General features: G+C 45.6%; 1 protein-coding gene across 1 annotated transcript in view; it reads right to left on the bottom strand.

Moving 5' to 3' along the window:
* The window catches only part of SHROOM3 (shroom family member 3), a 336,904-nt gene that overhangs the window by 52,594 nt on the left and 270,155 nt on the right, over positions 1 to 14,155 (bottom strand). Inside the window, exon 3 of the mRNA XM_068975138.1 lies at positions 4,592 to 4,723. Within this exon, the coding sequence (XP_068831239.1) occupies positions 4,592 to 4,723 (132 nt within the window). The remainder of the gene's footprint in view (positions 1 to 4,591; positions 4,724 to 14,155) is intronic.

Below are 14,155 nucleotides of genomic sequence, written 5' to 3'. Positions count from 1 at the left end.
TAATTAGATGAGGTGGTGATTACAATGATGATGGTGACTGGTGCTGGAGGGTGAGGAGGGGATGAGATGTTTATGGAGAAAGCACTGGCTTGGAAAATCTTGAGTTTTAAACTGGAACATTTTGTCTCTTGAACTAACTCACTGGACTACTCTAGCCTGAGGCTTGACAGAATTTAGGTAGAAGTTCGCCAAGATAAGTTAGATCATAGGATTCCTACTGACAGGCTGGACAAGAGAATTAGGAATCCAACCAGGAAAAGAATAGGACTGGATCAATGAGAATATTAAGCCCTGGACCACTAAGAGCTTCACCTTCTCTTTAACTTGATGATTTAGTGGGTTCCTATATATACCTGGGAGGAGGGAGTTTTTGTTCTTTCTCTTATAAATAAGCAAGAAAATCCTTTCTATTTTCTCCATGAAAAAGGAGCTATATATATCCATGACCCCCTGGACTTGGAATTGGCTCATGACATGATCCCAGCCCTCTTCAATTTCCAAATTGGTGTAGGCTTCCATGGCCTGTTAAGAATTAGACTTGCTCACTGCCCACTACTAACCTTCCACCTCAAAACCTGTAGACTCCTAAGATGATAAGCACATCATGTCTGCTCCCTCTAAAGACATCAGCGTTTCACCCCTTCCCCTGTTTCAAACCAGGACTTAGCAAGGAGATCAAACCAGTCAATCCTAAAAGGAATCAACCCTGAATATTCACTGGAAGGACTAATGCTGAAGCTGAAGCTCCAATCCTCTAGCCACTTGATGTAAAGAGCCAACTCACTGGAAAAGACCCTGATGCTGGCAAAGATTGAGGGCAGGAAGAGAAGCAGGTGGCAGAGGGTGAGATGGTTTGATAGCATCACTGACTCAATGGACATGAATGTGAGCTAACTCTGGGAGATAGTGAAGGACAGGGAAGCCCGGCGTGCTGCAGTCCCTGGGGTCACAAAGAGTCAGACACGACGGAGCGACTGAACAACTAACAGGCCACAGCCAACCTGAAAGAACTCTTAATGGCCAAAGCTGGAACAATTTGAGCAATAAAATACATAACCCACAGAATAACATAATATGAAGGAGTTCTTACTTATACACATAGTCGAATAAATAAATAAATGGAGGAAAAGAGAGAGCTCTTCCTTACAGAAGACATCTAATTAATAAAGGTAGAAGGAATGAAGGAAACAGACTCATCTTTAGAACATTACAGTAATAACTGTCACAGGCAATATCCCTTGACAGATGCTAAAAATCAATGGGAGATCGTTTGAGGAGAAACGATCTTTGCAAAGCCTCAAAACTATCTCCCCCTTACCCAAGATATGTGTTAACTGCAAGAAGACCAACAATAACTTTACAGTGAAGAAACCTCACCTTTAACCAGGTAACCAAGGTTAACATCACCAGTAATAACACGTATTGACACCACGTAACACTGGAAATGACCCCCTAAAAAGGACACATCGTTTCTGTGGTATTCTTGCCGAAAATGCTTAACCTCTATCCAACCATGAGATGATACCAGACAAACCGAAATAGAAAACATTTGACAAAAAAACTGGTCCACACTCTTCACGAAGTGTCACGGTCATAAAAGATGAGCAAAGACTGAGGAAGTGTCATGGATTCGAGAAGACTAAGGGATCATGACAACTAAAGACAATGTATGATCCTGGAATGGAAAAAGGACATTGGGGGGACGAGCGGCAGGGAGGTGATACCTGACTAAAGTCCATCAAGGGTTATAGTCTGTAGTTAGAAGTACTACACCAACACTAGTCCTTAGTTTTGATATTTACACTGTGGTTTCAAAAGATATTAACATTACAGAAAGCTGGGTGATGGGTGGATAGAAAACCTCTGTACTATTTTCACAGCTTTTCTGTGAGTCTAAAATTATTTCAAAATAAAAAGTAAAAAAGCAAAACAGGCAGGATTTGAGATCTGAATAAATTGGATGAGAACCAGACCAATTTCCAGGTTCAGTCCTACATCAGTAAAAGAGGGTTGCAGAGATCTAAGAGCATAGGAAAGAAAATGGGTGAACTATTGTAGGGGCTTACAATATACCTGTGGAGATAAGATACGTACACATGTGAAATCCTTAGAGGATAAGTAGAGGAAAAATTTCGGCCAATAGGACATGAGCAGGCATGACGTTTTCAAAAGGAAAAAGTCTGTCTGCTCCCTTACAGTCTCCCTTCATACAGACCCACCATCATGAGCCAGTTTTGACCATGAAGATGAGGGCAACCCCAGCTTATTTCAAAGATAATCTCTTCATGGTTATAAGCACAGTCTCTGCATGGTTAGGACACCACCTAGATATACATTTAGGTTTGTCTGTTTTATCCAGCTGTTAAGGGTTGTTTTACGAAACACTGCAATTGTTTCAAACTCAAAGCCAGGTCTGTGTGATTCCACTGTTCACGTTCTCAGCCCCCATTTAGTCTCAGTTCTACCTGCCTTCATCTACCTCTTGAAAGGCCCCACAATTGCCCACAAGTGTCCGGTGGCAGAAACTTGGGAGTCACACTCTTTAATCTCTTCTCCCACCCTCACCTGTTCTTGATATGTCTCTTAAATTCATCTCAAATCTGTCTCTTCTCTTGTCCCATCACCTCTTGCTTAAGTCCAAGTCTTGATCATTGTTTGCTCAGGCCAGTAGAGTAACTTCCTAACTACGACTTCCTGGCCTGAAATCCTTCAGCACTGATGCTACATTAACCTACACAGCTCATGGAGTCTCGTGAAATAAAAGGCTCTGATCCTCTACATTCTGAAGATCCTAGGAGGCTGAAGGGAATAGAGATAACCTTGGGGCTTCTGTTTCTTTGGACTGTCCCTGGGGTAATCTCACACCAGTGGCTTCTCTCATAGACGGAGGCCTCTGCACATCTCAGCCTGTCCTCATTTGGTATGTTCAAACTGCTTTTGAATCTTTTTTTCAAATGAAACCTTACAAAGAATCCTCATATAGACATCAGATACAAATATTGATTATATAAAATATATTTTAATATATAGTAGCATATTCATAAAATGGGTCACTGAATAAACCTAAATTTATGTTTATTTATAATCCAAGCTCACACATCTACATGAAAGAACTGCCCCAAACTGAAATCAGGATAACTGACAACAATGATAACCGCTACCCTGAGTGCTTATGGGTACCACTCTGTTTTACGTGCATCAGCATTTTCAATCCTCTCAGCAACTGAATGGCGAAGATTAGTTATTAAACACATTTTACATATTGGAAACAGAACTTAAATAACTTGCCTGCAGTTATATATATAGATATATTTTTTTATTGCTTATGGTTGCTTTACAATGTTGTGTTAAGTTTCTGCTGTACAGCAAAGTGAATCAGCTATACACATACGTATATCCCCTCTTTTTTGGATTTCCTTCCCATTTATGTCACCACAGAGCACTGAGTATAGTTCCTCATGTAAGTTCTCAACAGTTATCTATTTTATATGTGCGTGCACACATGCAAAGTCACTTCAGTTGTGTCTGATTCCTTGTGACCCTATGGACTGTAGCCTACCAGGCTCCTCTGTCAATGGGGATTCTCCAGGCAAGAATACTGGCGTGGGTTGCCATGCCCTCCTCCAGGGGATCTTCCCAACCCAGGGATTGAACCCATGTCTCTTACGTCTCCTTCGTTGACAGGCAGGTTCTTTACCCCTAGGCACCACCTGAGAAGCCTAATCTCCCAATCTATCCCACCCCATCCTCTTTGCCCCTGCATTATATATTAAATGGCAGAATTAAGATGTGAATTCTAGGCAGACTGATTCCATGGACCCCATCTTACTATATTATACTGCCTTTCATGCTGGCACACAGACTTACATGACAGCAATGAAAAGGATGATAAGAATGAGAACATCATCAATATACCAGCACCTAATATTTACTTCACTGACAATGAGCAGGCTCTGTGCTAAGTGCTTTGAATATCTCATCTCCTTGAATCCCCACAACTGTCCTATGAAGTAGGCTGTTATGCTAATTGCTGAGTGGAGTGGCTGTGAGCTCAAACTGTCTGAATTTGAACCTACCACCTAACTAGATGCCTTTACACTAGTGCAGACCTCACAGCACTGGGGTGAGAATCTGACGAGGTACGCAAAGCCCTAGCACACAGGAAGCCCAGATAAGTAGTTACAAATTTTCATTAGGCCAACTTTGTAATCTCGGGACATTTCTCAATGAGTATCAGCTCAAAGACGAATCCATCTTGTTGTACAAGTCATTTCCAAAGTGTAGGGCATTGGTATATCTCTGAGTATTTTTAATTATAGTTTTAAAAATGGCTGTGAATGTAGTTTTTTAAAAGATATTTGCATCAAATGATTTGAGGGACCCCTCAGATTACCTGCCAGGAACCTGATGCTTCTTCAGAACCTAGTTTGGAAACTGTCATCAGGATGGTCATCCTTCTGAATTCCAAGCTTCTGCCTGACCTCCTCACCTCTCTCATTCATCTGTATTTGTGACCAGACTTGGCCCTCATTCCCTCTTCCCGCAGCCAAGTCCTTCCAGACCACTCAACAAGGTCCTCCGTGCCTCTTACCTGTGCTTCAGCCGAGGTTTAACCCCTCCTGACCATGCTACTTTTCTGTGCTGGGGGTCAGAGGTGAGGTGCTCTGGGCTGAACGAGTCAGAGGTACCAGTGTCTGCAGGGCCCGGTTCTGCACACGCATCTCTGGCGAAAGGAGGAAAACAAGAAGCTGAGCGTGGTGGTGTTCGCGGGCAGGGTGGATAAACGAATCCAATATGGACAAGGTCTGAGAATTCACTGTAGAGCTGGCACAGCGCAGTGCAGCTGAGCACAGAGGTCTAAGCCTGCACCCACCCAGGCACTCTGTACTGGTGGGGGTTGTCACCCTCCCCTATCTGTGTTTCTACAATAAGCAATAAGGTATACTTCCCAATCTCAGAATTCTAGATTTTTCCAACCAAGCAGGGAGAAAGACTCATTGACCATTATGAAGAAAAACCCGCCTATAATTCAGGATCTGTTAGTGAATAAGTGAAAAACTTGAACTCACTGAAGGAGGTGGTTTCCTGAGACAAGTTTCTGCTGCCTCCCGACCCAGGGTAGCTGGAAGGAAAGCAACACCCAGAGCACCAGCCCTGGCTCCGTCTGCACCAACGCTTGAGTCCAAGCTATTTCAGATTGTTTAGATTCCACTGCACTGGAGGCAAGCCTTTTGTGTGTCCATTTAAATCCACCCTCCTGCCCCCAGTCCCTAACAGCATTTCCCTAGCGCTTTTCCTCCATACACCCAGGGAGCCAGAGAAAAATGTTAAGCCCCCAGTGGCCAGTGCGTTCCCCGTGGGAACAGATGTATTTCTTCTCTTACGGAGTCTTGGCTTCTTAATTTCCAAACACTGTGTCTTCACCTCCAAGGTCTGCTCTTGATCAGTGAGTCTGTTCCCTGCATCAGACTCTGAGGCAGGTTCGCTACACTGGGTACCAGTAATATGCTTTCATGTCTCTTTGAGAGCTGACCGGTAGCCCCCGCACCACATCCTATAAGCAGGAATCTGAAGAAAGTGCAGATGCCTGCGGTTTCTCTTCTGCACAGGCCTTGGGTGAGAAGTGGTGGGATTAGGCATGGTATTGATTTCTTTGTATTTCAGGATAGGGAGGGAGATGATCAGGCAGTCAGCAGGGAGTTTCCACTTCTAAGCTTTTGTCTAGTTTTATCTTAGTGTAATTGCCTCCTGTGTTACCTTACTTTTCTCAACAATTTGAGGATGCCTGACTTGGAATATATTCAGTATTCCCCTGGACCGGAAGTCTGAAAGCCTGGTTGAGGTTCTGTCACTTGTGAGCCGAATGACATCGGACAAGTAAATGGTGAGCCCCGGGCTCCTCATGGGGAACCTGAGAATATGGCAGAACCCACAGTGTAGGAGCCTGGCCCCAGCCACTGAGCAAAACTCTGTGACCTTGTTCTCTCTGTGCCTCTGTTCTTGGATCTCTGAAATAGGTGCAAAGGAACAATGGCTTTCATAGCATTGTTGAGAAGTGCTGTGTTAGCTGCTCAGTCATGTCGGACTCTTTGCAAGCCTATGGACTGTAGCCTCCATCCACGAAATTCTCCAGGTAAGAACACTGGAGTGGGTTGCCATGCCCTCCTCCATGAAATCTTCCCAACCCATGATTGAACTTGGGTCTCCCACATTGTAGGTAGATGCTTTACCATCTGAGCCACCAGAGAAGCCTAATTCAGGTAAAGCACGTAGAATAATAATGATGTCTGTACCTATTCAGCACTCAGCAAATCAGCTCCTATAATTATATGTATCCTGCGGAGTTGCTATCAAGCTTCTAGATAATATCTGTTAACTGTCCCGCATACTGCCTACACATGGGGTATCTGCTTAATTAATGAATCATTTTCATTACTGTCTTCAACCTTCATTTTAGAACTCCTTTCAGCCAAGATTGTTATGTAAAACAAACACAACTGAAAGACCTAATTTATGCTGGAAGTAACAGCAAAAAGAGCCTTGTCCAGAGTTAGCACGTCAGAGCCTTTTGCAGAATTCATCAATGTGGTCTCTAATTAGGGTTTCTCCTACAGCCCTAAGCCACAAGAAAAAGCTCTGACATGCTAACTCTGGACAAGGCTCTTTTGGCCCCAGTGGCCATCTGGTTTAAGCTGAGGTGGAAAGTAGACTCAAAGGCATCTTATCAAACCCATGAACGTAAAGATGACACAGCACATCCACAGCCACCCATTGGTAGAATCCATTTCGACAGCAAGCCTGTCTTTCTGGCTCTCCTCTGGACCCTGCTGCTGTCCACGGGAGAAAACAAGAAAGACCAGGCCTAAGCTTTCACAAAACTTTTGTGGCATTTAATAACTTCCTCATTTTGCGCCTAAACCACAGTTGTTGGCTCTGCCCTCTCTGCACAATGGAGTCCTTTCCTCTCTCCTTAGCCCCTACCCCTCTCTGGGAGGCACCAAAAGACGGAAGGTCCAAGGTGCAGGCTGTCTGGGGTGAAGGGCTAGAAGGAAGAGCAGGCAAATAGGAAAGAGATGGAAGCAAGAAGAACAGGAGGCTGTTTCATCTCTTTAAGGATTTCTCATGCAGGATTCTTCTCACCCCTAGCAGAGATCAGCACCCCAGCAATGACCTCTGGGGGACCAGGCTGAGGTTAACAACCAGGCTAAGTCACAGCACAGCCTCCCTGCCAATCTTCACCTCCCCTGACCCTGGGTGGGCTGCCTGGATGCTTGACACCAAGGAGGAAGCAAGGCTGAAAGGAAGGCAGGAAGGATGACCAGCACCCAGAACATACCTTCTCTGCCTTAAACTCTTTCTGGAATAATCAGGACAACAAATAAACACTTTTAAACTCACATGCTCTAGTGAAAAGAAATTCCATAGTGAATCTTGCTGGCCAAACTGGTGAGATGTTTTTGAGGGTTGTTTTTAATACTGTTTCTTACTACTGTCCAGTCTCAGTACCACAAACTATGAACAAGGAAACAAAAATCACAGCTGGCTTGAAAGATTTACCAGGGGCTAAAACAAAATGATTGTGATGCACTAGCCCAGTGTCATCTGTCTTCACCAGATAAGAAACAAGAAACCCAGGCCAACCACCTACATATTTCTACTTCCTATGATAAGTACATTCATATTCCCGGCCCCCACCGTTCATACATGAATGTGAGAACTGGACCATAAAGAAGGCTGAGCGCCAAAGAATTGATGGTTTCGAACTGCGGTGCTAGAGAAGACTCTTGAGAGTTCCTTGGACAGCAAGGAGACCAAACTAGTCAATCCTAAAGGAAATCAACCCTGAATAAGGACTGAAGCTAAAGCTCCAATACTTTGGCCACCTGATGAGAAGAGCCTACTCATGAGAAAAGACCCTCATGCTGGGAAAGACTGAGGGCATGAGAAGGGGACGACAGAGGATGAGATGGTTGGATGGCATCACTGACTCAACGGACTCAAAGAGTTTGAGTGAACTCTGAGAGATGATTAAGGACAAGGAAGCCTGCTGTGATGCCGTCCATGGGGTCACAAAGAGTCGAATACGACTTAGCCACTGAATAATAGCACAGTTCACAATTTATGAATATATACTGACTGCTTTACTATTCGGTATTTTAATAGAGTCCTTAACTGCTTTCTGAACTGAGCTTCAGCCAATACTGCAGAAGCAGTTCCAGATCGCCCTGTTCCTGGAGCTGTCTTGAACACCAAGGGGAGGTGTCTGGGGAGGGTCTCTCCAGATCCCTTTAGCTCCTAATTTCTACTACATTTCCATGAGGATGGGCAGAGGGGGGCTCCAATCTCCTTAGCGTGGGCTGTTGCAGCCTTAGGAAGAGCTCAGCTCTGAAAATCAGCAGTTTTCTTCTTTTGGTTGTGTTTTGCCTGGGGAAGCTTCCTCGCCAGCCACATCCACTCCAGTCCCCCTCCAACTCAGGGGCCAGTGGCACCTTTAAAAAGAAAACTAAATGGATTATGTCATCTCTAATAATAAAACTTGTGTAGCTTCCGCATGCACTCTGGAGAAAATTCAAGTTCCTCAGCTTATCTGTGAGGCCTGAGTGACCTGGTTCCTGCCCGCCCTTTAACATCACCCCTCTCACCTGCGGTCTTTGCTGGCCTGTCCTGAGCACCCTAAGCCTGCCAGGCTCTCTACTTCACACATGTAGTTCCCTCCGCCTGGAACAGTCTTCCTCCTGATTCTCCGCTTGACCGGCTCGTCCTCAGCCTTTCAGTCCAAGGAACACACCACCTCCTCAGAGACCGTTTCATCTGCCTCATACAGTCTCTGCCCAGCACCTGGTCTTTCCTGTCATTGCACCTGGGGCCGCAGGTAAATGTTTATTTGCACACGGATTGCACTGGACAGAAAGTGCAGCCAACTCAGGGTCCACAGCTGGCTTTTCTTCAGTTTTGCGCTTTTAAACCACTACATACCCAGGGCCTCAGTGAGTGGCTCACGATAGGCACATAATACAGATTTATAGAAACAATCACAGTTGACTGTAAAGGGAAAAATTGTGTGATGCATCCAAAATGGAGCTCTATGCCCTTCAACTTTTAAAGGCATTAAATTGTTTACGCATTTTGGGAAAGCTGGGGACCTCTTTTAGTCACTTTCTGTATAAAGTTATGAGGGCTTCCCTGGTGGCTCAGTAAAAAATTCACCTGCCAATGCAGGAGATGCGGGTTCGATCCCTGGGTCGGGAAGAGTCCCCCGGAGGAGGGCATGAAAGCCACTCCAGTATTCTTGCCTGGAGACTCCCATGGACAGAGAAGCATGGCGGGCTACGGCCCATGGGGTCACAAAGAGTTGGACTCGACTGAGCTGCTAAACAACAACAACATGTAAGGTTGTGAGTTGATTCCTTTATAAAGTAGAATTCGGCTCTAACAGTTGGTCCCTGTCACAACAGCTGGCTTTTGTGCAGTAGACAGGAGCAGTGCTGGGGGACCACTGACCACACCCTTCGCCCAACAGTTGGCACAGCTCAGCACCATCTTGCTGCCTTATGTTTTGAAGCCACCAGAATGCTTTTTGAGATTAAACAGACAGAAGTGCATTTATACAGGGCTAAGTTGTCCTCAGAGTCCCCTGGAGAAATTCCTTTGGACTTAGGTGGGGTGCTTGCATGTATTCATTTTCATAATTTGCTCTGTGAAGTTGCGTTTGTGGGTGCCTGGGTCTCTATGTTCTCTTTCTGCTGCTCCGGGTCCATCGTGCAGGAAGCTGCATGTCATCACCGCTGCATCCTGTTTCCAGGCCTCTCCTCGTATCAGAACCTCCGGTTCCCCTGCCTCTCTCTTCCCTTCAGTCTCTGGGAGACAGAGGGGGTCTGGATTCTCCGCCCCTTCAGTGTGTGGCGGAAGATATTAAGAACCCATGCCCTCTGGCTCAGATTTCTGCTCTTAGCCTAACGCAGCTGTTCCTTGTTTGCTGATGACTGGGCATCTATCAAAGGTGTCACAGAAGTCTTCAGTGAACTGCCCTCTCTTGAAAAGCCCCTTGTTTCTATTACTGATCTTTTGGTTCCTATGTATTTAGACGGAACCTTTGGGGTCACTGTCCCTTCATTCTTCCCCTCTCTTGGGGCTTCCCTTGTGGCTCAGCTGGTAAAGAATCTGCCTGCAATGCTGGAAACCTGGGTTTGATCCCTGGGTAGGGAAGATCTCCTGGAGAAGGGATAGGCTGGCCACTCCAGTATTCTTGGACTTCCTTGGTGGCTCAGATGGCAGAGAATCTGCCTGTAACACAGGAGACCCAGGTTCAGTCCCTGGATGAGGAAGATCTCCTGGAAAAGAGCATGGCAACCCACTCCAGTATTCTGGCCTGGAGAATCCCATGGACAGAGGAGCCTGGTGGGCTACAGTCCATGGGGTCACTAAGAGTCAGACACGACTGAGCGACTAAGCACAGCATAGCAAAGGGCATGCTTACAGTGGAACGCACTGAACAGGATACAGGCCTGAGGCAACAAAGAGTGGACTTCTTAGACGGTAAGTAATAATTTAAAAAGCAAGTGAAGTGAAAGTCTCTCAGTTGTGTCCGACTCTTTGCGACCCTATGAACTATACAGTCCATGGAATTCTCCAGGCCAGAATACTGGAGTGGGTAGCCTATTACTTCTCCAGGGCATCTTCCTGACCCAGGAATCGAACTGGGCTCTCCTGCACTGCCGGTGGATTCTTTACCAGCTGAGCTACCCAGGCATCCCTTTACTTGTCCTCAAAAAAGCTCTTCCTTCTGTTCACCCACCTTGGTTTGGCAGTATGGTCATTACAGGAGGCCACGCGTAACCCTTCAGCCATGCATAGAAGTGCTTTGTAGGTCTCGGCCGTGTCTACCTGTACCTCCTGTGCCTCTTGATGACGCTTTTTCTCACTTGATTTCCCCTGAAACCTCCCAAACGGAACAAGTGTACAACTTACAACACCAACATTCAGCATATTTCTGACTCTTTCCGAAACCATAAGCCTAACTATCTCCAGATCTTAAGCCACTGACCTCGATGCCAACCTTGCATCTGGAAAAGGGTGCGTAGAGGAAAAAGCCAAATGATTAGCCAGATCCTGTAACCTACCTATTAAATACTTAATCTGCTCCATATTTACTTTTGAGTGCAATGCTACCACCTCCAGGGCCCTAAGACTAGTCCAGGGCAAGTGCATAAGAAAACCAAGGGCCCTCATGCAAGGGCTTAGATTAAACTGGTGACATCTTTACCACTGGAGCATATTGTCCTAGCCACAAACACTCAAGAGTGTGACCTTAAGTCAACACAGTAAGTGGCAGGCTGCATAACTTGTATGAACAATGTGGATTCTGCAGCCAGCTGCTTGGGTTCCTATTCTGGCTCTGTCACCTAGCAGGTGTCTGACTTTGGGCAGGTCACAGCCTCTTGCGCCTCAGTTTCCTCCGCTATAAATATTATAATACCCATATCAAAGGGTAGTTGCAAGGCTTGAATGAATATGTGTAACATACTTAGAACGGTGCCTGGCAGTGTTTCCTTCTTACCAATGGCAAGGAAATTTACATTTCTTGGACACATGGTATATACCAGATACCGTGCTTTAATAGGTTATTAATCTTATCATTTGAGACAGCAATGATCCTCATATAGATAAAGCAAAAAGAAATAAGTAGAAAGTAGTCTGGCCGGAGACCACACCACCCCTCTCACGCAAGGCCTGAGGGTCCCAAGATCGTGCATGCTTTTTTCTTAGGCATCAGCCACCTGCCAATCGACATGACCATTTCTGCCACAGGACCCTTTTGCCATTCATATATGACAGAAAGCAATGAATGAAGACAAAAGACCAGAAAAAGTACCAAAATGTTACTACTGGGTGATAGGACTAAGGGTGATATTTTTCTTCCCTTTTTCTGTATCTTGCAAATTGTTTACAATTAACATTTATGATTGTAGTTATCAGAAAAAGTAAAATCAGCCTTAATTTTTTTTTCCTCACAAGAATGAATCTCAGTCTAATTTCTCCATAGTTGTAAAGGAAAATCTTTGTCAGGAAATGGCAGTGGATGTACTACCCTGGGAGTAAGTTTGGGCAATGGAAAGATTTCATGCCACTATTCCATCTGAGCCCTAGGACCTCATCTGTAGAAAGGGGACAGAGTATTATCTGCCTGCTGACACGGCTGTGGGATCTGGTAAGCCTGGCATGTGATAACCACCACAAGAAGGGAGCTATTATCATTTGATCCAAGTGGCCTACATGAGAGAGATGAGTATGGGAAGGCACCCAAGGGGTGTGATAGGATGCGGGTATAACGATTGGCTCTTTCATTCCTTAAAGAGGGCAACTGCAAATGTCCAAAGCATTTGGTGAGAGATATAAATGTCAAAGTTCTTGCATATAAGAACAGGAAATAAAAGGCGTTACCTGGGCCCCTTAGGAACAGACTGGGGCAAAAGGCCCAGCAACCAGCGTGAAAGAAATGGTTTCTGGAGTATCAGGGCTGACAGCATCAGCCTGAGGATTCTTCTACAAGCCTCGTTTCAGCAGAGGGAGCTTCAGGCACTGAGCAGGGATGGGACTCAGCGAATGTGTCTGCACGGCTGTTTTAAAAACACGGTGAGGTTGGGCCCAGGTCTTTTTAGCCCCTGGAGTCCTCTCACCTCAGGCTCTAGGGAGTGAGACCCCCTATCCCCCTGCAAGTGGGAGTGGATGACAGACCCTGGCTCTGGAAGGGAGGAGGCTGCAGTCTGTGGGAGGTGAGGTTTCTTTCTCCCGTGCATGCTCAGTCATGTCCAATTCTGTGACTCCATAGACTGTAGCCCACCAGGCTCCTCTATCCATGGGATTCTCCAGGCAAGAAATCTGGAGTGGGTTGCCATTTCTTCCTCCAGGGGATCTTCCTGATCCAGTGATCGAACCCGGGTCTCCTGCATTGGCAGGCAGATTCTTTACCACTGAGCCATCAAGGAAGCCCTTCTCTCTTCCATCTACATGCAAATAAGTTGCTCCTGTCCTAGACCTGCCTGGAGAAGAGGGATGGTGGACGTGTTAAATGTAAATGGAGGTGGTCATTCATCGCAAGAAAATAGGTCCCTGGCTAAATTTGGCAACAGCTGAGGGATCTTAGCAAAATGGAACTCACCCCCTTGTTTGTGGGGGAGGCCTAATCCTTACTTTGCCCAAGAGGATTATTGGGTCTTAGAATGAAGCTCACATGCATTTTTTTTAAGCTCGTGCCAACTGCATTTGTGTCCACAATATCCAAGATTCGTTCTGCTTTTTGGGGTAGATAATAGACATTCCATGCTATTTACATCCCTCCAAATCTCAAACCTAAATGTTTCCAATCTCTGCTATCACCCAAAGTGGGACTCTGTCTCCCAAGCTTTGCCACAGCTGTTGCTTTATATTCTTTGGAAGTATATTTTAAATGGAAGGCAAGGTACCCAAACTGCAGTCAACTTGTGGAAAAGTAATCGTCTGTGGTTTATAATATATCTTTTCAAGGTGTTTGTAACTATGGTTCCACGGGCTAAGTTTCTACTTATCCCCATCATTTTTCCTTTCCTTCCGTTACTACGTGCTGTGCTGTGCTAAGTCGCTTCAGTCATGTCCGACTCTGCAATCCTACGGACTGTAGCCCGCTAGGCTCCTCTATCCGTGGAATTCTCCAGGCAAGAATACTGGAGTGGGTTGCCATGCCCTTCTTCAGGGGATCTTCCTGACCCAGGGATTGAACCTGTGTCTCTTATGTCTCCTATACTAGCAGGCAGGTTCTTTACCACTAGCGCCACCTGGGAAGCCCAGCACCTGAGTAGGGCTTTACAAAGTATTTTTACATAACAAATTCAATCCTCATAATAACCCTATGAAGTGTTCTCCCTCTTTCATAGAAAAAGGAAACCGAGGAATGGGTAATTTAAGTAAATTGCTCAAGATCACAAAGACAGTGGTAAAGCCAAGACCCCACACACTATAAGGCTCGGAAGCATGCCCTTAACCTTGATCTGCACGTCATCTAGGGGCCTAGATACTTGTAGGTGAAGTGGACTGTAGAATAAATAGAGCTGCCTGATTCCAGGAAAAGCATGACAATTCTTCCAGTCCTGGCATCCTCAGGAGCCACGATCTGTGGTGG

Source organism: Capricornis sumatraensis, chromosome 7, assembly GCF_032405125.1.
Source record: "Capricornis sumatraensis isolate serow.1 chromosome 7, serow.2, whole genome shotgun sequence".
Classification (NCBI taxonomy): Eukaryota; Metazoa; Chordata; class Mammalia; order Artiodactyla; family Bovidae; genus Capricornis; species Capricornis sumatraensis.
Note: the sequence above shows the minus strand (reverse complement) of the source record. Positions and strands in the feature narration are given on the sequence as shown.